Here is a 27,716-nt window from a genome sequence, read left to right on the forward strand (position 1 = left end):
GGCCCTGATCCAATGTGACTTATAAGAAGAGAAGAAATACAGAGACATGAGGGGAGAATATCCATGATGATGCAGGCAGAGACTGAAGAGCTACATATAGCTGCAAGCCAAGGAGTACTAGCAAACCACCAGAAGCTAGGAAGGCCAGGACAGGTTCTTCCCTTTAAGCTTCAGAAGGAGCATACTGCGCACACTTTGATTTTGGACTTCCAGCTTTCAGAACTGTGAAACAATGAATTTCTATAGTTTGTACCAGTCTGTGGTACTTTGTTACAGCCGTTTTAGGAAAATAATACACTGAAGTATCTTTTTTATGGGACACCACCAACACAAACCTTTTTCAAAATCTTATATTTCTTCATAGGCAGTATGACTCCCCTCTGCCAAATTTGGGGATGTTTTCATTCATGCAGTCCATGATTGCACTGAACCCTCACCTGTCACCTTTTGACCTTCCCACATTCCGTGGTTGTATTTTATTATCCCTTATATTTCACCTGTCCAATCGAAAGGAGGACATGTGACAGCATAAGCACATGACAAACTGGGAGAGTCTCATGCCTCTGTTTCCCATCAGTTGTGTTCCATGGGTGCTATGTAGGGATCAGGGAAGTCATGAGTGGGTGTGCCCCCACCTGATCCTGGAGACAGCACCTAGGGGGAATTACATCCATCATCGCTGCATCATTACTGTCAAACTGTGCCCCTTCCCCTGTTCCCATTCCAGGGTGGGTTGGGGTGGAGATCTGTGCCCATTTTCACCTTATTTCAGGTAATTATTAACCTGAAGATGCCTGTAGAGTCTGGGAGATAGAGAGGAAGGAATCCTCATGTCCCTCCAGTCTCCTTTCTCTCCCCCTTCCTCACGGGGTAATCCCCTTCTTTGGCACCCACCCCCAAAGGGATGTTTCTTTTCAGGAAGTGGAGGGCTTTAAATTCCACCTTGCTTTTATGTTCTCTTCTCAGTCCTCGTGACCTGGCCCCTGCTTTCCCTCAAACTTCCCCTGACCACTCCCTACCCTTCACCTAACTCCACACCACACCAAAGTTTAGTGCTTCAGCCTGTCATGCCTTCTTTGCCTCCCAGGGATGACACCTGCTGTTCCTTCTGCTTAAAACATTCTACTTTGCCCACACCACGTGAAACATTCCTGGAGAGGGGGAGTGGGTGGAGTTCCTCTGCCCACCTCTCAGCTCCCCAGCTTCATATTGTCTGGTGAGTACTCGTTTACTGTCCCTCTCCTGTCTTGGGACAATGAACTCCCCTAGAACAGAGCCCCAGACTTATTCCTCTTTGCATCTGCATCCAGGAGCAGCTAACTTTGTGATTGGAAACCTGCCCTAGTGTGAGCTTGTTGAATGACAGGATGGAAGAAATGGGTGAATAATAATGATCATAATAATGAAAGTTATTATTCAGACATGATTTTTTGTGAGTCTTGTTCTGTGTATTCAAAATCTCATTAAAGACTAATAGAACTCTGTGAAGGAGGCTCATTTATCCCCATTGCACAGAGGAACAAACTGAGGATATGAGCGGTAAAGATCAGATCTCACAACCAGTAAGTGGTTAAAATCTAAATCTGCCTGATTCCAAAGCTCGAGTTCCCCACAGCTACTGCGTACATATTCTCGGACTGGCGGACTAGAGGGGCTGGTGCACTGGGGAGGACTAGATTACCAGCCCGGAGTCTGAGCTTTGGCCGCACACGCCTGGCGTACAGGCGACGCGTGCGCAGTGCAGTGGCGGCGCCCCCTGCGGGCAGCGCGCAGGAGGCAGCTGCAGCGAAGGGAGCTTAGTGCGCCTGCGCGCTCGTGGAGGTGGTGGCTGTTCTCGGTAGTGGCCCGGCGGTTCTCCGCGCGGCGGGCGCGGCCATGGCGCAGCCGGGAAAGCTGCTTAAGGAGCAGAAGTACGACCGGCAGCTGAGGTGAGCCAGGGCTCACCGAGTCGGGCGAGCCAGCGGGTTCCTCTGCGTCCGGGCCGGGGCTAAGCGGGCGGGCGGCGTGGTTGGGCCTCCCTCAGGCCTCCCACCGGGCTGGGCCGGGCCGTGCAGCCGGCGCTCAGGGTTCCGGCCTGGGGCCGGCGATGCTTCTTGAGGGCCGGGACTCGCCTTCCCCGAGGGGCGCGCCCGCCCGCTCGCCACGCTGTGTGCAGGTCGAGGTGCACCGTCCCAGCGTCAGCCGGGTCACCGGGGCGGCTGCCAGTTCCACCTCGCTGTGCTCAGGCTTCTCGTTTTGCAGAATGAGGGGATCGGGAATACCCCATCCCGGCCGCAGAGAGCAGCACCGAGTCTTAGGTATTGTTCTAAGCCGGAGCTGTCCACTAGAAATATAATGCTAGTCTCATGTAAACCACCTGTGTAGTTATATATATTTTTTGGTAGCCACATTAAGAAAGGAAAAATAAACAGGTGAAAATAATTTTAATAATGCATTTTATTTTATTTAACCCAATATATCCAAATTATTACCATTTTAATGCATAATCAGTATAAAAAGTTATTCGAGATATTTAACATTTTTTTCCATTCTGTCCTTGAAATCCAGCGCTTTACACTTATAGCACATCTCAGTTTGGACTAGCCTTATTCATTAGCCACATGTGGCTAATGGCTACCTTAATGGACACTGCAGGTCTAAGCCATCGGGCTGGTTCTTGACTACTTCCTCTCCCATGCCTTTTCTCCTAACACTCCCCATTCCTTATTTATTGATCATCTTCTGTGTGTTAAGGCAGCAGAAGTAACACAAATGTTTGGCCCGCTTCCTTTCTGGAGCCCCCAAGCCAGAAGTTACAGTGTGTCCCTAAGGACTGGAACCCATTTGTACCTATAGCTTAGTGCTGTGTTAGGGGCTTTATGCACTCAATTCGGAGACCAGCCTTGAAGGTAGATATTCTCTCTGCTTTATAGATGGGGAAACTGAGTCTTAGAAAAGTTCTGTAACCTGCCCAGTTTCCCATGTATTTGAACCAAGTTGTAAACTCAGGTCCTTCTGGCTTTTTCAGAGCTGGTACTATCTGCTCCTGAGCTTCTGGGGAAAGAAGCAAGGTGGCAGAGCCCTTGTAACCAACTTGTGTTCTCTTGTAAATTCTTGGACATCCTTGTGTTTTGAATGCAGATGTAACCATACATGACAGAGCTGAGAAGATATTTTAAATTACTAAGTAACTGTGACAAAAAAGCATTTTTGCTGAGTCCAGTCCATTTAAGGACCAAACTTTACCTTTCACCGTGAGAACTGTTTATTGGCTTTGAAGTGTCAGAGGGAAGCGGTTACAAGCAAAGCAGCAAAGCTGTTGAGCCAGCTAGCAGTCAGCAGGCCCTGCTTTCCTTAGGCCAGCAAGAGAATAGAGAGGATTGATTTCTTGTTTGGGCCGTTTCTTGAAATATATTACCTAGAGATGCACCAGTATTCTTTTAGGCTTACTTTCCAACTACCCGGGTATCCATCAACCAAATATGTCAGGTGTCTTCTGTATGCCCTACTTTCACAGAAAAAACAGACATTTCCAGTCTGTCTGGTTCTTCTAGGCTATTCCTCCATGCATTTGACAGTTATTCAGTGATCACTTATCCTGGGCAGAGCACTGTATCGGGCATTGGGGTTCCAGTGGTGAACAGTGGGAGTGGTCTGGACCCTTATGGAGCTTAGAGTGGAATGGAGAGATGGGTGTTCAGCAAATAAAACACCAAATGAGGGCTTCCCTGGTGGTGCAGTGGTTAAGAATCTGCCTGCCAATGCAGGGGACACGGGTTCGATCCCTGGTCTGGGAAGATCCCACATGCTGCGGAGTAACTAAGCCCGTGCGCCACAACTACTGAGCCTGCGCTCTGGAGCCCACGAGCCACAACTACCGAAGCCTGCGCGCCTAGAGCCCGTGCTCCGCAGCAAGAGAAGCCACCGCACCGCAACGAAGAGTAGCCCCAGCTACTGCAACTAGAGAAAGCCCAGGCACGGCCACGAAGACCAAGCACAGCCAAAAATAAATAAATAAAATAAATTAATTAAAGAAAAAAACCCGAAATGAGGCAGTTACAGTTGTGATATGCTCTGGAAGACATATGGGCTACATAAAAAGAGGGAATCTGCTTTAGATCAGGTGACAGGGAAAGCACCTTAAAGTCTATCAGTCCTCCAGGCTATGAAACTTTTCTAATGACTTGGGCTCCCCCTATACTAGTTCCTATACTGACAAGAAAAGATACATTAGTTAATAGGCTTTCTGGGCGAAGGTAACCAGGTTGGATCAGCTGTCATGATGCTTATTTGATCATGTACCTTGCCATGTTGATGATATGCTGGTGTGACAGGATATAACATATATTTCAGGTTATAACATATATTTCTAATCCTTATAACATCTTTCTGTTTTTTAATATATGCATTTATTAATCATGCTATTAGAATGTTCATTGGGAATTACATTTTAAAGCACTCTTATTGAAGTCAGTGTGAAGGCTTTTCAGATGATAATTCAATTTTCTTGGTAAATCTTTTCTCACTCTTGGCAGACGTCATGGTGATAAGTCCTATGTCAAGATCTTAAATATTCTGGATCCCTATAACTTAAGGAGAAATGAAATAGAGAATAATAGGTTTTAAATCTAAGGTACTTCTCGGGACTTTCCTGGCGGTCCAGTGGTTAAGATTCCACACTTCCACTGCAGGGGGCGCAGGTTCAATCCCTGGGAGGAGAACCAAGATCCCACATGGCCCACATGCCATGTGACACGGCCAAAAAAAAGAATAATAATAATAAATAAATCTAAGGTTCTTCTCTAATGTTAATGACTACAAAGACTTTCTGTTCTGTAAGTTATCTGGCTTGAAAAGAATAATGGACTAGGAGCTGGAAGACCAAATTTTTAGTTCTGATTTAACCCCCCCTTTAACCATGCCAGTCATCAACCTGTTTGAGTCTCAGGTTAGTCAGCTATATAATCCCCGTAACACCTCCTGCTGTTCCTGTCTCGCATATTTGCCGTGGTTGTCACATCAGTTATTCTATACGAGAACACTTTAAAGATCAAAGATCATGATTCAAATAAAGTTGTGTTTTCATGAAAGCTTTGAAAACGTTAAATTTGTGTGTTCTTTTGTAGGTTGTGGGGTGATCATGGGCAAGAGGCTTTAGAATCTGCTCATGTTTGCCTAATAAATGCAACAGCTACAGGAACTGAAATTCTTAAAAACTTGGTGCTACCAGGTATTATACTTTTGTTGTTGTAAATTTACTTCTTTAAGGTTTTGAACTAGAAATATATATTCTTGACTGACTCTTGTTTTGTCTCCCAGGTATTGGTTCATTTACGATTATTGATGGAAATCAGGTCAGCGGAGAAGATGCTGGAAATAAGTATGTTCTATTCTTTTCAAATACCTGCATGTTAGGGAAGGCAGTGCCTTGTCATGGGAGAGCAAGGCCTGAATTCCAGCTTCAACTCCTCAATCAGGGTGACTTAACTTCCAGGTGGAAATAGTCCCTATGCTTAGGATCATGGCAAGGATGAAGTGAGTTAATATAGGTAAAGTGCTAGCAGTGTCTGGCAAATAGGCCTTTAGTAAAAGATACCCATCATTACTGTCTTTATTGTTGTTATTAATGAAAAAGGGTAGTCATTATTACTTTATTTGTGAAATCTGGATCCTTCCTGAGCCCTTATATTGATTCCTAGATGTTAGTATATAATTAACAATAATTGTATTTTCGGATTATAAGATAGTAAAAGCTACCTTTTGTTTGTGGTGTCTTCTAATCTTAGTCCAGGTATATCTCTTTCTACACTACACTGTCTGTAAAAATGCTGTTCGTTTTTTTTTTAATAAATTTATTTATTTAATTTATTTTATTTTTTTGGCTGTATTGGGTCTTCGTTACTGTGCACAGGTTTTCTCTAGTTGCGGCGAGCAGGCATTACTCTTTGTTGCGGTGTGCAGGCTTCTCATTGCGGTGGCTTCTCTGGTTGCGCAGCACGGGCTCTAGGTGCGTGGGCTTCACTAGTTGCAGCACGCGGGCTCTAGAGCGCAGGCTCACCAGTTGTGGTGCACGGGCTTAGTTGCTCTGCGGCATGTGGGATCTTCCCGGGCCAGGGCTCAAACCCATGTCCCCTGCATTGGCAGGTGGATTCTTAACCACTGCGCCACCAGGGAAGCCCTAAAAATGCTGTTTTAAAGATGGCCTGCATATCATTCTTTAAAGATGATCATATTTAGGCTTTCAGAGCATTCCCCAATTTGGATTTCATGCTTGCCTTTTCAGGGACTTGGAGTCTGGGGTCTCTCATTATATTTGTCAGTAAACAACAACAATGAGTAAATAGAAGGGAAATCAGAATTTGGTTCACATTGAGCTTTGTTATCTTTTCTCTGGGTGGTAATACAAGTTTCACTACCACAACACCCTTTTATTGGTATCTATAAAGAAAAAGTTCTTTTATCTTTGCTTGCTTGGTTGGTTAGAACAGAATGAGGTTTCTTTCTCTTGTGGAGCTGCTGAGCTTGTGCTCCAAGGGTACCCTGACTCTGATCAGCAGACTCAGATCTGGACCTTGGGGCACAACAAGGGTATGTGTGGGAGGAAGCCTGAATAAATCTGTTATAGTTACCTGCAAAAGCAGACTATTCAATGCAGCATTTCCCAAGTGTGGTCAGTAGCTGTTAAATGGGCAAATGGATTCCATGGTCAAATGAGTTTGGGAAATGGGTCAAATGAAACTAAACATTTCTTTAGTGTAAGACTTCAACATCATGCGTATTACATATATTATGAATTTCCAAGAGAGAATATAACATATGTTGTTTCCCAAACTTTTTAAAGCCCGGGAACCCTTTTCTCAGAGCATTTTGTGAAATTCATGTTCTGTGGTACATACTTTGGGTAACATTGATTTATTAGCCTGTCTTTGGTTACAAGTTTCATCCAGCTTTCTTCCTCCAGGAAGGCTGTTACAGTCTGAAATTAAAATATAGCTTGTTTTAAACTGTGAATGAAATGCACCTGGTATTACAAATAACCTTTCCTTTATAGTCAGAGAAGCCATTAAATTTGTTTTTATTCTGTTTTAGTTTTTTCCTTCAGAGAAGCAGTATTGGCAAGGTAAAAAATCAGTTTGTTATAGAATATAGTTGTATTTGAACATCTAGTGATGCCACTGTGTTTCGATTGTTTGAAAAGCTTTACTTTAAAAGAGCTTACTATTCCTCTGAGAAAAAAGCTAATTATCTCATTTTTTTTCTGATCTCGTAAATCTTTATATGCTTGGTAGTTTAAGAACTTAGAAGTACTATTCGTGTTTTTATTATCCTGTATTAAAGTTAAATATTCAGTGATGTTAATGTTCAGAGGTTGGAGTATTTTGGTTAAGAAGATTTTTTTTTACCAAGAGTTAGTCAGAATGTGTCTTAGTTTTGTATTTCATATTAAAAATCTTACAAAACCATATGGGTCAACTTAGTGTAGTATTCTGAATAGAAATGACTGTTTCTTTAATGACTGACCTCTCATGTGCAGGACTGTAAATGTGGGAGGTTAGAGTAAGTCTCAACTTGACTCAGAATCTCCCTACCTGCTCCCCAGGGTTTTCTGGTCATTTGCCTAATCAGAAAAGTAGAGTGCAAGTCATGTAAGCATTTAAGAATTCTGAATAATGATGGTTAAGCTCTGTTTTAAGTAATACTCTGGTTTAGTCCCAGTTTAAACACAATATGTAAAGCAGAGTTGTCATATCTGTGCATGGAATTTGGGTTGTTTTACAGTGTTTTTGCCTGATCTGTAAATTAAGGGGTTAATTTTAACCAAATTTTTTTCTAATTCAAGTAAAATGTTTTGTTTTTAAAAAGAACCGAGCTCAAGCCGCCATGGAATTCTTACAAGAATTAAATAACGATGTCTCTGGGAATTTTGTGGAAGAGGTATATATATATATGTATATATATACACATTATTATTTCTGGTCAGAAATTTAATTTTTTAGTAATTCAGAGCCCTAGGAATTTAGAATTTTGAATCTTTGTATATTTATGTTGAGAGTTGAATTATTTTAACATTGGAGTCTAGCATTTACCTCACTTGTTCTAAAGTAGCTTAACTGTTTCTGTCATCTTTAATATGATTGTCAAATTGTTGGATTTTCTTTCCCCTGTCCTATTTAGAGTCCAGAAAACCTTCTAGACAATGATCCTTCATTTTTCTGTAGGTTTACCATTGTGGTTGCAACTCAGCTTCCTGAAAGGTAAATTTTTAAGTTAATTTGTTTTTATTTTAATCTCTTATTAGATTTGCATGGTTTTGTTTTCACTGCAGAGTTTGTGGTCCTTAAAATTCTTAAACTCCATAGAAATCTTTAATTAGAAGTGCTTATAGATCTCCAGCACTAAAAAGATAGGGAAGAGAAAAATACTGAGATGTGAAACTTTAAAAAAAATATATTTAGAACAGTTAAATTGAACATTGGTTATTTTTTTAGTGAAAAAAAAAAACTAGTTAGAATTAATTATAGGGAGTGCTTGGCGCTGTATACAAAGGTTTTATAAATATTTTCTTCTTTATTATGGAAATGTTTAGGAGACGTCTTTCAGTAGCATTCTCCCTAATACAAAGGACTAGGTTTTCATATCTCTCTAGTCTATACTTTCTTTGAGACTGCAACCTTGTGGAATTTCTTGCTTTTCAGCATATGTTTATGTAAATATGCTGTTTATGTAAATTCAATAGATATACCTTTGCATTTATTATTTAGTAAGAAAGTTGCTTTATTTTAAAGCATTTTCACATTTGGCATGTTTCCATTTGCTTATGTTCTTATCTTTTGTGCCTTCTTTTACAGTACATTACTACGTTTAGCAGATGTCCTCTGGAGTTCCCAAATCCCTCTTTTGATCTGTAGGACATATGGACTAGTTGGTTATATGAGGATCATTATAAAAGAACATCCAGGTAAAATTGTTGCACATATGGGGCTTCCTATTGGTTGCTTTAGCTATAATTTTAGGAACTTGACAATTTAGAAAGTCAATTTTAAATCACAGAGTAAATTTGTAGCAGCTCAACTCTGGTTACACGTTCAAAGTGGCAGTCAGAATCAGTAGGCTTTAATCTTTGTATTTCCTTTACTTAGCATTATAGAAGGATACAAAGCAGGAGATACAACAGGTGCAGCTGCTTCATCTTATTAGGAGGCCCAGCAGCTATGCAAATACCTAGCTTTTTTTGCCTCCTAACCCACATAGGGCATGTATGTCTGGCACAGGTAAGAGCCAAGGTATGTGGGTTACACTGACACAGAAAGGATATGCCACCTTTTCCCCCACCAGTATTCTATTCCATTCTCATACAGGCATTAGGCTTCCCCAGTTCAGGTGTAATTGCACACAGCAAGCAAGGCATTTACCTAACTACTGTTCCAAGGAAACAGTGTTTATAGGAGACTGAACTCATCCATAGGCAGGCTTGCATCAGTTCAAGTCCCTTTATTTAGAAAATTTTAATCTTAAATCATCATATAAAGTTTTCGTTCAGTACTCCTGCATTGCTCTGAGCCAGGTACTCTGCTAGTGTAATGACAGTCATTGACATTGGTAGCATCACTGAAAAGTGGTATCTGCCTGGGCAGCTAAGGAGTGGCTTTTGAGGATAAGTTTTTGGCAGTGGTGCTGGGTCATTTAGGAGTTGTAAGTAGGAAAGTGACAAGGCAAACATTTTGTTTTAAACCGGTCACTCTGAAACCCGGTGGAGAATGAATGGATTTGAAGGGGTAAAGATTGGAGACAAGGGTTGCTTTTAGGAGATTTTCAGTGGTCTAGGTGAGAGAAAGAGAGAGACAGAGAGAGAGCCCCTGACTGAGGGCAGATGTTATAAGGATAGGGAAGAGGGGGTAGATGGTAATGAAGGTTAACATTGCTAGCTGTGTGCCTGCCTTTATGTGGATTATTTCATTTAATCTTTCCAACATCCTTGTAAGGCTGATACTGTTTTACCTGCTTTTTACAGATAAGGATGCTGAGGCATAGAGAGATTAAGCTATTTGCCTAAGGTCACACAGCTAGCAAGTGACAGAATGGAGCCTAGCTCTAAACACTCACTGAAACTACACACTTTCCCACGCTCCCCTATGTGGAGAGCTGTGTATGAAGTGACATCAGGATGTGGGGAGGGACTGATACTGGGCCAAGGAAGCTCGAAGTCAGGGAAGACCATCACATTTCTAGGGAAGAGGTCTAGGTGGATGGTGATGCTGTCTGTTGAAGACCACAGGCGGAGGAAGGGTAGGTTGTTGGGTGCTATCGGAGCGCAAATTTTACCTATTTTGATCTTTTCCAATTGTAATAAGAAAATTCTTCACTAAAGGAATCTTGGTTTTACTTTTATTAAAACTATAGTCCAAAAAAAAAAAAAAACTATAGTTCACTTAAAATTTGTGCATTTAGTAAAATACAAATTTATATGTATGTGTAAATTTAACTCAATAATGAACAAAACAATGAGAAAAACCTGTAGGCCCTATGCCCATTTAAAAATTACAGATTTCCGGGCTTCCCTGGTGGCGCAGTGGTTGAGAGTCCACCTGCCGATGCAGGGGACACGGGTTCGTGCCCCGGTCCGGGAAGATCCCACATGCCGCGGAGCGGCTGGGCCCGTGAGCCATGGCCGCTGAGCCTGCGCGTCCAGAGCCTGTGCTCCACAACGGGAGAGGCCACAACAGTGAGAGGCCCGCGTAGCACACACACACACAAAAAATTACAGATTTCCTAAGTTCCTATAATGTATGTACTGCCAGCAGTATTGCTAAAGAAGTAAGTTTATCTTTTGGGATTATTTGTTTCACAGTAATAGAATCTCATCCAGATAATGCATTAGAGGATCTACGACTGGATAAGCCATTTCCTGAACTGAGAGAACATTTTCAGTCTTATGATTTGGATCATATGGAAAAAAAGGTTGGTAGTGTGTGTGACCTTCCATTTATAGGTATACTTAAAACTTTGTTTTTAACCTAAGGTTTTTGAATTACAAAGTGAGGAAATACTATAAACCTCCATAGTTCTGTCATCCAGGTCACATAGTAACAACATTGTACCTAATTTGTTTTGAATAAATCTATCTTTCCCCAAAATTTAAAAACTTTTTTATTGAAGAAAAGTACATTAACTGAACATATGTGTAATCAACACCCAGATCAAGAAATTGGACATTAACATATCCCAGAAGCCCTCTTCATGGCTCTTTCCTAAACAAATAGATGTCCTTTTTAAAACAGTTTGAATTTGGGGTGGTGTTTGTTGAAATTGACTCCTCTTAAAACTTATTTTTAGTGTTTGAGAATTACCAAGGCAACTGCATATTTCATTATAGAAATAATGATATTTATAACAGGCCATGTAATTTAAGGCATACACACACACACACACACACACACACACACACACACACACACACACATTTTTTTCCCCCTGACTACCCATTAATTAAATGCAGGTATTTGGTTCATCAGAAAACACAGAAAGGATCCCTTTTCCTTAGTCTAGGATTGGTATCTGAAATCAGGATACTTGAGCTTTATTTTTGGGTGGCAGTCCCTGAGACAGTTTTCTTAATGGTAGAATGGGGACAATCATAGTATATACCTGCCTTATTAGAATTAAATTGGACACTGCCTTCAAAATCTTTGTAAAGCAGTTTTTGTTAACCCCGTTCATTTTCCTTCGTTCATTATTCCACATATACTGAGAGATGTAAACATTGTTGAATAATTGCATTTAATAAATATTGTTGAATTTGTTGAAAATGATATGGTATAGTGAAAAATAAATGTTAACTAATTAATGTTAACTAATATTGATATTTCCTTTGATTCTTTTATTTTTAGGACCATAGCCACACTCCATGGATTGTGATCATAGCTAAATATTTAGCACAGTGGTATAGTGAAGTATGTCCTTTCTTGAAAAAAGAAATTCCATATATGACTGTATTTTTTCAGTTTATTATAAAGAATTTCATTGGAGGGGGTGGGGCATTGATTTTCTTTCCTCGTGGTTATAGGGCAGCTGATTTAAACTGCTAGTTTAAATCTAGCAGTTTCTCTTTTGATACTGACATTTTTATTAACAAAATGAAATTTGAACAAATGTCATTCTGAAACTGGCAGTGGGGAATGAATGTAGAGAAATGGCCCACAGTTTCTGTTTTCTATCAAGTCAGCTGATTTCACCAAGGTATAGATTTGCTGATGAAATCTCATGTGGATAGGGGGAAACTGGACTTTCAGTTTCCATATTTTGAGTTTTTACAACTAGATTAAAATTTTTTTTAACCCAATTTAGACAAATGGACGAATACCTAAAACGTATAAAGAAAAAGAAGACTTCAGAGATTTGATTAGACAAGGTAATATGGGATGTGATTAAATGTATAAAGTTTGAAAAGCATATTGCTTGAAGCTAATGTTTATTGAATTTCTGTCAACACCTTTGTCAGATGATGCCATCATGAGATTTTTTTTTTTAATTTGTTTATTTTTGGCTGCATTGGTTCTTCGTTGCTGCACATGGGCTTTCTTGCGGTGAGCGGGGGCTACTCTTCGGTTCGGTGCACGGGCTTCTCATTGCGGTGGCTTCTCTTGTTGAGGAGCACGGGCTCTAGGCGTGCGGGCTTCAGTAGTTGTGGCTCGTGGGCTCTAGAGTGCAGGCTCAGTAGTTTTGGCGCACGGGCTTAGTTGCTTCGTGGCCTGTGGGATCTTCCTGAACCAGGGCTTGAACTGGTGTCCGCTGCATTGGCAGGCGGATTCTTAACCACTGTGCCACCAGGGAAGCCCCCATCATGGGCTTTTATTTTATTTTCCTCGGGAGGTTAAGGAGCCACTCCTTGTGTAGTTTTAAGAATGACCAGTGGGCTTCCCTGGTGGCGCAGTGGTTGAGAGTCCGCCTGCCGATGCAGGGGACACGGGTTCGTGCCCCGGTCTGGGAAGATCCCACATGCCACGGTGCGGCTAGGCCCGTGAGCCATGGCCGCTGAGCCTGCGCATTGGGAGCCTGTGCTCTACAACGGGAGAGGCCACAACAGTGAGATGCCCGCGTACCGCAAAAAAAAAAAAAAAAAAAAAGAATGACTAGTGATTAGCCATATTTCTTCTTAAGGTTCAGTATCCAGTCCTCCCTTCAGAATCTGACAAGGTTATCTCCATAATGCTGGGGGGAGAGAAAGAGTGAAAAGAAAAGGGCTGTTGTTTGCTAATCAATTTCTATTTTAATAGGAATTCTAAAGAATGAAAATGGGGCTCCGGAAGATGAAGAGAATTTTGAAGAAGCTATTAAAAATGTGAACACAGCACTAAATACAACTCAGGTATTAAGAGCTGATGAGGTATTCACAAATGAAAGGTGTTTTCTGAAGTCCTCATGCGTGAAATAGTTGATTTTAATTTTAATTTAATATTTCTCAAACTGTAGAGTTGGTTAGAAGTTAATATCTATAATACAGCTTGAATATTCTTTTAATAAGATTCTGTATTGTCCTTGTTAAAATGGATCTCAGTGCTTCAGCATATAATTTGATACAGTGATTTATATAAATTAATTGTTTGAAGTACATGATTTGTGAATAATAAGTGTTTTGGGGTAGGAATTATATAATGAAGGTGGTATTTTGCTGGTCCAAAATAGTGTTGCCTGAAAAGTTAAATCTTACCCTGCTTTGCTTTTGACAGTAATTATTTGGATATATTGGAAGATGTTCTTAATGACATTGTATACCTTAAAAATTACTTGGAGGATAACCTAGTTTAGATGCCCTTTGTTTTGTTGTTGTTTTGTTTTTGAATTCTGGCCAGTGAGTTTTTTGGGGAACTTTGGAATAATACAACTGGTAGTATAAGTTAGAATTTTCTTATAATTTTTTTAATCCTTTTTTTTTTTTTTTTAATCTTTTTTTTGGCTGCACCACACAGATTGTGGGATCTTAGTTCCCTGACAGGGATTGAACCTGGGCCCTCAGCAGTGAGGGCCTAACAGTTAGCAGTGTGGAATCCTAACCACTGGACCACCAGGGAGTTCCCAGAATTTTCTTATAATTTAAAACAGGAAAAAATGCTACCTTTCAAGTTAGGAAAGCACTCAAGGTGTCATTACATACTTTTTGGAGACAATGAGGTAGTGTTGGTGAGTGATTAAAAGCGTGTGCTCTGTGAATCACACATTTTTCTGGGGTAATGAAAATTTTCTGTGTCTCAGTTGGGGTGATGGTTAGAAGTATGTGTATAGTTATTAAAAATCATTGAATTTTACATTTAAGATTTGTACATTTGGGGCTTCCCTGGTGACGCAGTGGTTGAGAGTCCGCCTGCCAATGCAGGGGACATGGGTTCGTGTCCCGGTCCAGGAAGATCCCACATGCCGTGGATCAGCTAGGCCCGTAAGCCATGGCCGCTGAGCCTGCGCATCCGGAGCCTGTGCTCCGCAACGGGAGAGGCCACAACAGTGAGAGGCCCGTGTACCGCAAAAAACAAAAACAAAAACAGAAACAAAAAAAACTAAAAGCTGGTTCTTTGAAAAGATAAACAAAATTGATAAAACTTTAGCCAGACTCATCAAGGAAAAAAGGGAGGACTCAAATCAATAAAATTAGAAATGAAGAAGAAGTTATAATGGACACAACAAAAATACAAAAAAACAGTGAGAGGCCCGCGTACCACAAAAAAAAAAAAAAAAAACCCAAAACAAAAAAGATTTGTACATTTTGCTGAATGTAAAATTTACCCCAATTAAAAAAAACAAGGTTCTCATGGTTGGGGGACAGTGAACTAAGCAAACAGACAAATGTACCAGGTGCTGTGAACAAAATTAGAGTAGAACAAAGGGGTAGAGTATGATGGAGAGGAGGTCTGGGATCAGGAGGGGCCAGGGAGACTCTCAAAGAGATGTGTTTAAGCAGAAGCCTAAGTGAAGTGTCATGCAGAGGTCTGGAGGAAGAACTTTTCAGGCCAAGGAAGCACATGTGCAAAGGCCCAGAAGTGGGATGATGCTTGGCATTTGTTCAAGGATCAGTATGAAAGCCACTGTGATTGGAATGAAGTAAACAAAGGGGAAAGAGGTGGGAGGGATTTAAGTTTGGAGAGGCAGAAAGGGCCTGATCATAAAGGCACTGCAGGCCACTAAAGTGTTTTGAGCAGGGGAATGGAGTGACCTGATTTATATTTCTAAAAAACTTATTCTGGCTCTTGTGAGGTCAAAAGACTGTAGGGGACTGGGAGTGGAAGCAGAGAGAGCAGTTAGGAATTACCAGTAAGAAAGTTCTATTTTCCACACAACAGTAGAATCAAAGCCTAAGAAATCTATAGTTTTTATTAATGTATGATGTTCTTGCTAGCATTAAACGTCCTTAATTTAACTACCTTATTTCTGTCAGAGTGGTTGTCTCTTTCAGCAGTCACTAATTAGGGTGTAAGGGTTTCAGATTTTTGACAAGATGGAAAAACATGAAGGACTACAAATCTAGCTTGGTATTAATGTCTGTTATCTTTGTTCTGTCTTCAAATATGACTATAAAAAGATTTACTTAGGCTCCTTCTTTACTCTATTTATGATGTAAGAGAATAGGTCAGTCTTTAATGCTAACAGCAGTGGGCAGGAGGGGACTTTCTTCCATTCGCTCTTTCGCCAATAAATCCATCTGGTGGTGATTCTGAATAAAAGTCTAAGTTTGTATTTGAACTTGTTTGGAAAATTGCAGTGGAAGTTAAAGTGGGCAGTGAAAATAAAAGTGAACTTATATTAATTCTTATTATAAGTAAATGTTTCCTGTTCCTTTGTTAGATCCCAAGCAGTATTGAAGATATATTTAATGATGATCGCTGCATAAATATCACCAAACAGGTAACAATAACAAAAAAAGTAAAAATAATGACACCTTAACCTTTGGGTCAAATTCAGATGTCACTTAATATTAATTTTTTTTGCTTCTTTTAGACTCCGACATTTTGGATTTTAGCTCGTGCCTTAAAGGAATTTGTGGCCAAAGAGGGTCAAGGAAATTTACCTGTTCGAGGCACAATTCCTGATATGATTGCAGATTCAGGCAAATATATAAAACTGCAAAATGTGTAAGTCACCTGTTTTCAAACTGTGTAGTAGAAAAATCAATCTGTTTATATTAGAGATGAACATATTTTATCAGTCTACCAGAAATCAGAAATCAAATGGAAACCTGTTATAATCTTATCACTTTAAAAATAATCTAAGAGACTTCCCTAGGGGTGTAGTGGTTAAGAATCCCCCTGCCAATGCGGGGACACAGGTTCTATCCCTGGTCCGGGAAGATTCCACATGCTGCGGAGTAACTAAGCCCGTGCGCCACAACTACTGAGCCTGTGCTCTAGAGCCTGCGAACCACAGCTATGGAAGCCTGCACGCCTAGAGCCCGTGCTCCACAACAAGAGAAGCCACTGCAATGAGAAGCCTGCACACCACGACAGAGTAGCCCCCGCTCGCCACAGCTAGAGAAAGCCCATGTGCAACAACGAAGACCCAATGCAGCCAAAAATAAATAAATAAATTTATAAAAATAAGCTAAAAAATTTAGGGGGCAGATTTTTAAAATATATATATATATATATATTTTTTTTTTTGGCGGTACATGGGCCTCTCACTGTTGTGGCCTCTCCCGTTGCGGAGCACAGGCTCCGGACGCGCAGGCCCAGCGGCCATGGCTCACGGGCCCAGCCGCTCCACGGCATGTGGGATCTTCCCAGACCGGGGCACGAACCCGTGTCCCCTGCATCGGCAGGCAGACTCTCAACCACTGCGCCACCAGGGAAGCCCATATTTTAATTTTAAGAATAGTTTTAAGTTCACAGCAAAATTGGGCAGAAAGTATAGAGTTCCCATATACCCCCTGAAGGGTCAGATTTTGTTTTTCATATTTCAAGATAAAACCTAACATTTGAGCACTTAACTCTGTGCTGTCAGCTGTTCTATGTATTAACTAATTTAGTATTCACAATAGCCCTATGAGAGAGATACTATTATTGTCCCAGTTTTACAGGTGAGAAAACTAAGACATAGTAGAGGTAATTTTTTCAGGGTCTGACAACTGGGAAATGGCAAAACCAAGATTTGAATCTATGCAACTCACCTCTATACTCTTAACCATGGCCCTATACTCTCTTTTATCTGTAATTTAAAACTTTGAAGTCTTTAGTTTTGATGAATTTTTTGTCATTAATTTTCATAATTTAAAGAGTTCATGACTATAGATAGACACCTGCTATCCAGGTATCACTAGCCTGAACCCAGGTAGATTGTCATAAGGACAGGTCTCAATGGATATTACCCTTGTGTACTTTGGGCATGGTGCTGATGAATCCAGGGCCACTGGCCTTGTTTCTTCAGGGGCCAGATAATGACACACAGAGAAGGTCTCTCTTCCCTAGACAGATTGTACGCTTCATCTCAGTCATTCTCCTACACATCTTTATTGCCCTAGCCTAAAAGTTCAACTACCTAAAACTTGGGAAAAGTCAGTTGAGGACAAAAGAATTATGACCTCATATCAGAGGTAGTCAGCTTAACACTGATCATCTCTAGAGGGTGAAAATGTAAATAGACTTAAAAGTTTTACATGAATTTGTAGATGGACAGTTTTGAAGTATTTAACTTTCCTTGGACTTGACTTCAAGGAGATTGTGTTCTTTTGCAACATATTTTGTTAGGTCCTCTGTCAGAGAAGCATGGATCATGGATCTCTCTAGAAGGGCAGTTTTTAAGTTAGTATTGAGGGAGCCTAGGTTATTAGTGCAGTCCAAGAATCCATCACCAACCACTAACAGGTGCTGGTAGAATTTCCATGGCATTGTCACATTTGATGTGTTTTCAGATCAGTATTTTTTCATGAAAGGGAAAGACATTTTTTGTTTGATTCATGGTGAGATTTAAATTTGTAATTATTTATTTATTTATTTATATTTGGCTGCGTTGGGTCTTTGTTGCTGTGCACAGGCTTTCTCCAGTTGTGCCGAGTGGGGGCTACTCTTCGTTGCGGTGCACGGTTTTCTCATTGCCGTGGCTTCTCTTGTTGCGGAGCATGGGCTCTAGGCACGCGGGCTTCAGTAGTTGTGGCACGTGGGCTCAGTAGTTGTGGCTCATGGGCTCTAGAGCTCAGGCTCAGTAGTTGTGGCACATGGGCTTAGTTGCTCCGTGGCATGTGGGATCTTCCCGGCCCAGGGCTCGAACCCGTGTCCCCTGCACTGGCAGGCAGATTCTTAACCACTGCGCCACCAGGGAAGTCCCCAAATTTGGTAATTTAAATATTCGTTAATAGTAGCTTTTTGTTGTTCTTTTCCAGTTACCGTGAAAAAGCAAAGAAAGATGCTGCTGCTGTGGGTAATCACGTTGCCAAATTGCTTCAGTCTATAGGCCAGGTAAGCTGCCGGGCACACTGCCTTTGATGGACAGTACAGCTCCATATAGGACTGATTGCATCATGTAACTCCAGCCAGAAAAGGCTTAGAGAGAAGGTGTGGCACTGCCTCAAAGCTTCTTTAGAGGTGTCCTCACTTACCTGCTAATGAAAAGGCCTGTCATAGTGATGGGCTTTGTGCTGCACCCTCTGTTAATCTGCTTTTATACTGGAGCAAAATCTGCATTTATCTCTTTACAGGCACCAGAGTCCATTTCAGAGAAAGAATTAAAATTACTCTGTAAGTCACCTTGACTTAATTTCCTTATTTTGTTTGATAAAAATGTGCCATGGGAAATGTTCCCAGCAATTTTAAATGGTTGAAATTAAAAATTTTCCATGGTCTCAGTGGTATTGACATAGGTAATTATTGGGTAAGGTTTTTTTTTCTCATAATAAATGGAGAGGGTATTCTAAGACTGGTCAGAGGTAGAGCATATTTATCTAATGCTAAAAAGACATGAAGATCAATTAATTGAAAATTATCAGTAACACAGTTATTTTCAGCTTACTCATTTTAAATAACTTGGGAAAGTTTTATCTGAAGACTTTGGGTGTGAAGTCTTGAGTCACATGTACATTGACAGTATTGGTTTAAATACTAACTTCGATCAGTGTTAAATGACTGTGATAGAATTAAGAATTTTGCCATCTAGTTTCAGAGTGGCTAGGCTCCCGGGGTCTTCTTGATAACTCCTGAGTAGGCCCAGAGAATTTAAGAGTTAGTTTAAGAGTAATAAAATCTATTTTACATGCCATCTGAGGATTTTTCCCTGTAGCTATGACCCCTAGTTTCTGCAAAAGTCTACATTTTGTGTGTTACCCATCCTTAAAATTATTTATCCAAATTATTCATTTTAAGACTCTTCAACATGTTTGTTTAGGCTTAGTTTCAATGTTTTGTTCCATTACTAATCTTACACCGTGTTTATGCATTAGTGTTTGTGCTACTAGATTATATGATACCAGATTAAAAGCTGGATGTGTTGGGTATTTGAGAGTTTATTATTCTGGTCTCTATTGGAATATGTTTGAAAATTTCCATAATACAAAGTTTTTTTTTTTTTTTTTTTTTAAAGCCTTACATATTCTCAGAGCACAGTATGTATAACACTCTCCTTCAGTACTGCTTGTCCATAATAATGATAAAAACTACTATTCATTGAGCCCTATCAGGCATTCTGCTTGGTACGTACTGTACACAGTTACACTTTTGATCCACAGAACAGCTCAAAGGTAAACAGTATATCTCCATTTCACAAGTGAAAACTGAGGCTCAGAGAAGTGCCATCACCTGTGTAGTCAGTGCTGAACTGGTTGTAATGCCAAGGACATGAATTTAAGATAACTTGTGTTCTGGTGCCATCTCTGCTAACTATTAGAACCTTTTCTTCATACTTCCATGTCTGTGAAGAGGATACACAGAATTTCCTCTTCTTAATTGGGATAGTCATATATCTTAACCATTTACTTCCATAATGTCTTTTCTGTGTTCAGGCAGCAATTCTGCATTTCTTCGAGTGGTGAGATGTCGATCCTTAGCTGAAGAATATGGCTTGCATACAGTTAACAAGGATGAAATTAGTAAGTAATAACCTTTTTTTTTTTTAAAGTGAGGTTTTTTTCTTTTTAAAATTTATTTATTTATTTATTTTTGGCTGTGTTGGGTCTTCGTTTCTGTGCGAGGGCTTTCTCTAGTTGCGGCGAGGGGGGGCCAGCCTTCATCGTGGTGTGCGGGCCTCTCACTGTCACGGCCTCTCTTGTTGCGGAACACAGGCTCCAGACGCGCAGGCTCAGTAGTTGTGGCTCATGGGCCCAGTTGCTCTGCGGCATATGGGATCCTCCCAGACCAGGGCTCGAACCCGTGTCCCCTGCATTGGCAGGCAGACTCTCGACCACTGCGCCACCAGGGAAGCCCCAGTAATAACCTTTTGATGCTAGGTTATTAATTAATTCTAAGGATATAAATATTTTGTGTATAACAGAATGTATAGTAGAGTGTATGGTGATAACATAAAGGATAATGTAAATATTTATACTCTAAATTTTATTCTATAAACCTATCCAAGAAGTCATAATTTCAAATATAAAACTTAATATATACATACATAAGATCCTATTTAGGTCACTGAGTAAGTTGTGTGATATGTAGAAGAGCTAAAGTGAGCATACTACTACCATAGTAGAGGTTATGTAACCATAGCTAATAGTCTATAAGACCTTTGGGTTTTATCTCAGTAACGTATCTCCCTTTATTTTATAGTTATTTATCATTTTCTATTTTATTGTCACAAAATATTTAAATTTTATGATAGAATTGCCTTGTATTCTGAAACTTGAGTATATAGTAAATTCAGTCCTTCCTTGTTTTTATGTCATGAATTACACAAATTATACTGAAATTTTTTTCCTTTCAGTTTCCAGCATGGACAATCCAGATAATGAGATAGTATTATACTTAATGTTACGGGCTGTTGATAGATTTCATAAACAACATGGTAGATATCCAGGTAAGAATAGCAATCAAATTATCAAATACAATAAAATCTTGTTTTTTGGCCGCACAGCATGGCTTGTGGGATCTTAGTTCCCTGACCAGGGATTGAACCCAGGCCACAGCAGTGAAAGCTCCAAGTCCTAACCACTGGACCACCAGGGAATTCCCAATAAAATCTTTTTTTTTTAAATTAATTAATTTATTTTTGTCTGCGTTGGGTCTTTGTTGCTGCGCGCAGGCTTTCTCTAGTTGCAGTGAGCGGGGGCTACTTTTCTTGCGGTGTGCGGGCTTCTCATTGCAGTGGCTTGTCTGTGTTGCAGAGCACGGGCTCTAGGCATGCAAGTTTCAGTAGTTGTGGCACATGGCTCAGTAGTTGTGGCATATGGGCTTAGTTGCTCCGCGGCACGTGGGATCTCCCCGGACCAGGGCTCGAACCCATGACCCCTGCATTGGCAGGCAGATTCTTAACCACTGCGCCACCAGGGAAGTCCCCAATAAAATCTTAAATAAATACTTAAATAGAATGAAATCTTAAAGGATTCTTGGGGTGTTTGCAGTAGTGATGCTTGAAGTCACACTGTAAACAATTTACACCTGGTTCGTCTCAGTGAGGAAATACCATTTGTTTTTTAAGTGTAACCAGTTGCAAGTAGTGTTTGATTCAACACAGGGGACTGTTGGTTGATTGCATATAGGATAAAATTTTTTCCTGTCACTTTGTACAGTTTACTTCTAAGACTCACACTGAGTTTGATTTAGTGGAATGAGAAAACCACAAGAAGTATGCCTGTGATTTCTCAGCTCAGAACTCTGAAGATGTTTCTTTGCTCAGTGTCTATTTTTTGTTATCTGTTAATGTAGTAATTGGGGAATTGGCATATGCTCAAAGGTCTTCAGTTGCCCAGGGTATCTTTATTAAGATTGTAATTTTAATTGTGCAGGATTATTGCATAGCAGCACATTCTGGGTGTGTCATAAAACCTGTTGCCCCAACTGACGTAGTATACCCACTGAGTTATAATCTTAATGAGCAAGCTTACCAGAAAAGGAAAAGGAATAAACACCAAATATGTATTGCTTTATTTGTATTGTTTGCTTAGAATGTATTTTTGGTTATCTCTTGCATAACCAACCATCCCCAAATTTAGTAGTTTAAAACAGTCGATTTTTCTGTCTCATTGCTTTGTGGATGGGCTGGGCTCAGTTAGGCAGTTTTCACTGGGGGAAGGGGATCTCATGGAGTTGCATGACGCCTGGGGCTGGAGTCATCCAAGAAGACATGCTCACTCACGTGTGTGGCACTTTAGTTGGGATATCCGGAACTGCTGTGGGGGAAGCGGGCGGGTGCTGGTCAGGCCTCTCTCTCCACATGGCTACTTGGGGCTTCCTTTTAGCATGGGAGTCCTAGATTTCTTACATAGTGGCTGCCTTCCCCAGAGTTAACATTCCAAAAGACCCAGGTGGAAGGTACAAGGCTTTTTTTTTTTTTTTTTTTTAAATTTATTTATTTATTTTTGGCTGTGTTGGGTCTTCGTTTCTGTGCGAGGGCTTCCTCCAGTTGTGGAGAGCGGGGGCCACTCTTCATCGCGGTGCGCGGGCCTCTCACTGTCACGGCCTCTCCCGTTGCGGAGCACAGGCTCCAGACGCGCAGGCTCAGTAGTTGTGGCTCACGGGCTTAGCTGCTCCGCGGCATGTGGGATCTTCCCAGACCAGGGCACGAACCTGTGTCCCCTGCACTGGCAGGCAGATTCTCAACCACTGCGCCACCAGGGAAGCCGGTACAAGGCTTTTTATGACTTGGCCTTGGAAGTCACAGCATCACTTATGTCATGTTCTGTTGGCTTCACAGGGTCACATTAGATTAAGAGCAGAAGGGGGACCACACAAGGGCACGAAGAGGTGTTCATGGGGGAGTCATCATGGGAGATTAGCTATTACATAGAGCATAGGCTTTGGAGTTAAACCTAGGTCCAAATCCAAGTTCTATCTATCACTTATTATCTCTTGATCTTGGGTGAGTCACTATTTCCCTCCAAGTCTCAGTTCTCTCAGTATGGAAAGGTGATAATAATAACTACTCTATTAGATTGTAAGGGTTAGATACGTGATGTATGAAAATCACTTAACATACTGCTTAGCTTTTTTTAAGTACTCAATAAAGGGTAGATGCTACTATTTTGAGGAGGAGTGATGATAGGTTTTTTTTTATTAATTAATTTTTATTTTTGGCTGCATTGGGTCTTCGTTACTGCACACGGGCTTTCTCTAGTTGCGGCAAGTGGGGGCTACTCTTCATTGCGGTGTGCGGGCTTCCCGTTGTGGTGGCTTCTCTTGCTGCAGAGCACGGGCTCTAGGTGTGCAGGCTTCAGTAGTTGTGGCATGCGGGCTTAGTAGTTGTGGCTCGCAGGCTCTAGAGCGCAGGCTCAGTAGTTGTGGCGCACGGGCTTCGTTGCTCCGCGGCATGTGGCATCTTCCCAGACCAGGGCTCAAACCCGTGTCTCCTGCATTGGCAGGTGGATTCTTAACCACTGCGCCACCAGGGAAGTCCCAATGATAGTTTTTAAACTAGAGGGGTTAAAAAATAAACTAGAGGGTTTTAGTAATACCTGGATATTATGGCAATTACATTTTTCCTTCCAGCAGTAATAATAATAATAGCTTACCTTTGGAGACATCATAGTTTCATCATTAAGAACTGCCTGGGCTCATATCACAGTTTTGCTACTTATGAGCTAAGTAACTCGGGCAAATAACTTAATCTGTCTGTGCCTCAGTTTCCTTATCTGTAAAATGAAGATAATAATAGTGCCTACTTCGTAGGGTTGCTGTAAGGATTAAATGAATTAATATTTTAGATGGTGTTTAGAACAATGTCCAGCATCTATTAATGCTCCGTAAGTGTTATCTATTATTATAGTTTTATATATGTCATTTAATCTCCTGGAAATGGGTAGTAAACGCTATAAGTTTTATAAAGGGTATAAATAGGACATTACTTTCTCATTCATTCAGTTCTATCAAATAATTACTGAGCACCACTACGTGTCAGATACTCTTCTAGATACTGGGTAAGGAGCACTGAACAAAGCAGATTTGTCAAACTCAAATTTTTAATAGATTTTAGACAGTTTCTTTGATTGTTACAGGTTTGTGATAGCTGCAAATATTTGTCTCATACTTTCCATTATTTTTGTTCTTAATTCAGTTTTACACCTTAATGTTTTGACTAGAATACCTAAAACTGGATTAAATAAAGGAGATAGCCAATAATTTTGAGTCACATATTTATTTTAATGAAAATTAATTTGCATATATATATTTTAGGGGTATCTAACTATCAAGTTGAAGAAGATATAGGCAAGTTGAAGTCTTGTCTCACTGGCTTCCTTCAGGAATATGGATTATCCATAATAGTGAAAGATGATTATGTCCATGAATTGTGAGTATTTTTTTAGGGAATGCAAGAGACAATACTGTCCTGTCATAAGGCTAATCTATGTTCATGTCTCCATCCTTTCCTGTAGTTGCAGATACGGAGCTGCTGAACCACACACCATTGCTGCATTCTTAGGGGGTGAGTTCCAGAGATGAGAAGACTGTCACCTGTTGTTATATAGTACAGTTATGAAGTTTTGTTTTCCCAGCTGTTATAACTAGGGAGGTCAGTGAAGCACAATGTTAATATTGAGTTTAGATTATTTTGGTACCCCCCAAACTGGTCTCCCTGCTTTCCATCTCTCCCACTGCTGTCCATTTTAAACTCCTGAAGAGTAATTAATCTTTCTAAAGCATAGCTCTGATTGTGTCTCTCACTTAACCCTCTCACCTGGCAGTACACACATATACACTACAGTAGTCCTCGGAAAATAAATCCAGAGTCTTTCATTTGACATTTAAAACATTCTGTGTTGGGCTTCCCTGGTGGCGCAGTGGTTGAGAGTCCGCCTGCCGATGCAGGGGACACGGGTTCGTGCCCTGTTCCGGGAAGATCCCACATGCCGTGGAGCGGCTGGGCCCGTGAGCCATGGCCGCTGAGCCTGCGCGTCCGGAGCCTGTGCTCCGCAACGGGAGAGGCCACAACAGTGAGAGGCCCGCGTACCACAAAAAAAAAAAAAAATTCTGTGTTCTGGTTTTACCCAGCCTTTCTGGCCTTGGTTTTTTCAAGTTACTTGCTTTTCCCCTAGACATGCCCTTTGATTTCCCGCTCCTTGAATCTTTACCCCAATCTGGGCCCATTTGCCTTAAGTTTCCCTCTTGCCTGCATGTCTAAAATCTACCTGTTCTTCAGGACCCAACTCAACAATAGCATCTCTTAAATAAAACTCCTTGGAGCCTGGAAGTTTGAGGTCAGGGCCAGCATAGTTGGTTTCTGGTGAGGCCTCTCTTTGTGGCTTGTAGGCAGTCACAATCTTGCTGTGTGCCATAACCTCTTCTTTGTGCAGGAAGGTGAGGAGGCTCTCTGGTGTCTCTTCTTATAAGTATACTAATCCCATCATGAGGGCCCCACCCCCATGACCTCAATTACCTAATTACCTCCCAAAGACTTCAACTCCATCTCCAAATATGGTAACATTGGGGGTTAAGGCTTTAACATATGAATTTTGGGGGACATGCATTCGGTCTATAACATGTGCATTCTATAATCATTCTGCACAAGTCATTTCTTTCAGGTCTTTTTAAAAATATTATCTTCCCTGTGAGGCCATCCCTGATTCATTTAAAACAGTCCCTCCTCTTGCATCATATCCCCCTTCCTTGCTTTTTCTCCTTAGCACTTAGTCACTTGACGTTTTACTTATTTGTAAATTCTCTCTCCCTCACTACTGAAAAGTAAGATCCATGAGGATAAGGATTTTTGTCTTTTGTTCCCTGCTGTATCCCTAGTGCCTAGGACAGTATCTGGTACACAGTAGAGTCTCAAATTTTATTGAATCAGTGAATGTGAAAGCGGAAGCTTCAGATTATAAAAGATGAAAAATTGTTTTCTTGGTCGTTTTTTTTTTTTTTTCTGTTGTTTTGTTTTGAATAGTAACTTTAAAACTTGTTACTGTTACTATATACTCAGACTGTTACTGAGTATAGCAGTCTGGGTATCTAATATAGATCCTTTCCAAATTACAGATATTCCTTTACCCTCCCTTTTTAAAAATATTTATTTATTTATTTTTGGCTGCATTGGGTCTTTGTTGCTGCACGCGGGCTTTCTCTAGTTGTGGTGTGCGGGCTTCTCATTGTGGTGGCTTCTCCTGTTGCAGAGCACGGGCTCTAGGCGCCCGGGCTTCTGGAGTGTGGCTCACGCGCTCTGGAGCGCAGGCTCAGTAGTTGTGGCACACGGGCTTCGTTGCTCTGTGGCATGTGAGATCTTCCTGGACTAGGGGTCAAACCCGTGTCCCCTGCATTGGCAGGCAGGCAGATTCTTAACCACTGCACTACCAGGGAAGCCCCTTTATCCCCTTTTTTTTTTTTTTTTTTTTGCGGTACGCGGGCCTCACTGTTGTGGCCTCTCCCGTTGCGGAGCACAGGCTCTGGACGTGCAGGCCCAGCGGCCATGGCTCACGGGCCCAGCCGCTCCACAGCATGCAGGATCCTCCCGGACCGGGGCACGAACCCACGTCCCCTGCATCGGCAGGCGGACTCTCAACCACTGCGCCACCAGGGAAACGCCCCCCCCTTTTTATTATAAAACATGCACAGGGTAAAATTCAAATGCAACAGAAGGGTATCCTTTGAGAATCCTTTCTGCCTATATTTAGCCTTTAAAAAAAGTGCAGTCATCCATACTATTGTTTTGACTTTTTCTTGCTTAATATATTTTGCCAGTCTTTTTAAACCACCATAATTAAAAATACTTCTTTTAAACTGTGGCATAATATGCCAGGGTGTGAATGTATATAACAAAAGTTTTATTTCCTTTAATAACATAGTTATAAAAAATTGTAGTCCTTTGTTTTGATATGACTCAGTAAGTTATGTCTCTTTTGGATTGCTTTTAAACATCTTTGGTTTTGGAAAGGAAAGGTTTTCTGTACAGAATTGAATATTTTTATAGAACTCTTGAAATTTACCTTTTTCAAAGATTTGCTTTTCTCCTTTTTCCTTGCAGGAGCTGCTGCTCAAGAGGTTATCAAAGTAATCACCAAACAATTTGTAATTTTTAATAATACTTACATTTATAGTGGCATGTCACAAACTTCAGCAACTTTCCAGTTGTAGAATAAGTACCCTATAGTGTGTTAATGATTGAAACTGTAATTGCCTTCAGGTTGTGCTCCAGTCTGTAAAGTTCTGCTAAGGGAGAACTGTTAAGTTGTTTCCTTAATAAACATTTTTCTCATTTGTAATAATGTAGTCTTGTTCTTTGGGGAGCTGAGGTGGAGGGAGGAAGGAAACGGTTTTCTCAGAGAATAAAAGCTATCCATTTCTAACTGAGCTCATTATTTCTGGCTTGCTATTTCAAAGTTACTTAACATAGAAATGTCTTGTATGGACTTCCCTGGTGGTGCAGCGGATAAGAATCCATCTGCCAATGCAGGGGACATGGGTTCGATCCCTGGTCCAGGAAGATCCCACATGCCGTGGAGCAACTAAGCCCGTGCACCACAACTACTGAGCCTGCACTCTAGAGCTTGTGAGCGACAACTACTGAGCCCGTGTGCCACAACTACTGAAGCCCACGTGCCTAGAGCCTGTGCTCCGCAACAAGAGAAGCCACTGCAATGAGAAGCCCGCACAGCCCGCACACCGCAACGAAGAGTAGCCCCTGCTCAC

General features: G+C 41.0%; 1 protein-coding gene across 6 annotated transcripts; it reads left to right on the forward strand.

Annotated features, from left to right (window-relative positions):
- The first annotated feature begins 1,804 nt into the window (after nt 1-1,804).
- Nucleotides 1,805-27,289, forward strand: NAE1 (NEDD8 activating enzyme E1 subunit 1). Of its 6 annotated transcripts, none has more exons than XM_027119683.1 (20): nt 1,805-1,928; nt 5,106-5,209; nt 5,299-5,359; nt 7,069-7,099; nt 7,843-7,914; nt 8,155-8,234; nt 8,829-8,938; nt 10,829-10,938; nt 11,868-11,930; nt 12,325-12,388; nt 13,254-13,345; nt 15,811-15,870; nt 15,964-16,097; nt 18,338-18,413; nt 18,653-18,692; nt 19,949-20,035; nt 20,869-20,961; nt 24,273-24,387; nt 24,473-24,522; nt 27,052-27,289. In XM_027119683.1, exons 1-20 carry the CDS (start codon nt 1,876-1,878, stop codon nt 27,159-27,161), a joined length of 1,605 nt encoding a protein of 534 aa, XP_026975484.1. In that variant the 5' UTR covers nt 1,805-1,875; the 3' UTR covers nt 27,162-27,289. The 6 variants fall into 6 exon arrangements, 4 of the variants coding, with proteins under 4 accessions (XP_026975484.1, XP_026975485.1, XP_026975486.1 ...); XR_003435474.1 differs by having other exon boundaries at nt 1,816-1,928; nt 24,473-24,609; nt 27,052-27,163; XM_027119684.1 differs by lacking the exon at nt 7,843-7,914 and having other exon boundaries at nt 1,816-1,928.
- The last annotated feature ends 427 nt before the right edge of the window (nt 27,290-27,716 follow it).

The sequence above is a fragment of the Aethalodelphis obliquidens genome, unplaced genomic scaffold (assembly GCF_003676395.1).
Source record: "Aethalodelphis obliquidens isolate GAN/ISIS:26980383/991018 unplaced genomic scaffold, ASM367639v1 scaffold20, whole genome shotgun sequence".
Classification (NCBI taxonomy): domain Eukaryota; kingdom Metazoa; phylum Chordata; class Mammalia; order Artiodactyla; family Delphinidae; genus Aethalodelphis; species Aethalodelphis obliquidens.

Bases quoted from the DNA above. Each gene is read 5' to 3' on its own strand.
- NAE1 (XM_027119683.1), top strand. From the start codon at position 1,876: ATGGCGCAGCCGGGAAAGCTGCTTAAGGAGCAGAAGTACGACCGGCAG. The intron at 13,346-15,810 runs GTATTAAGAGCT...TTCCTTTGTTAG, and splicing joins CAGCACTAAATACAACTCAG to ATCCCAAGCAGTATTGAAGA. The intron at 24,523-27,051 runs GTGAGTTCCAGA...TTTTCCTTGCAG, and splicing joins CATTGCTGCATTCTTAGGGG to GAGCTGCTGCTCAAGAGGTT.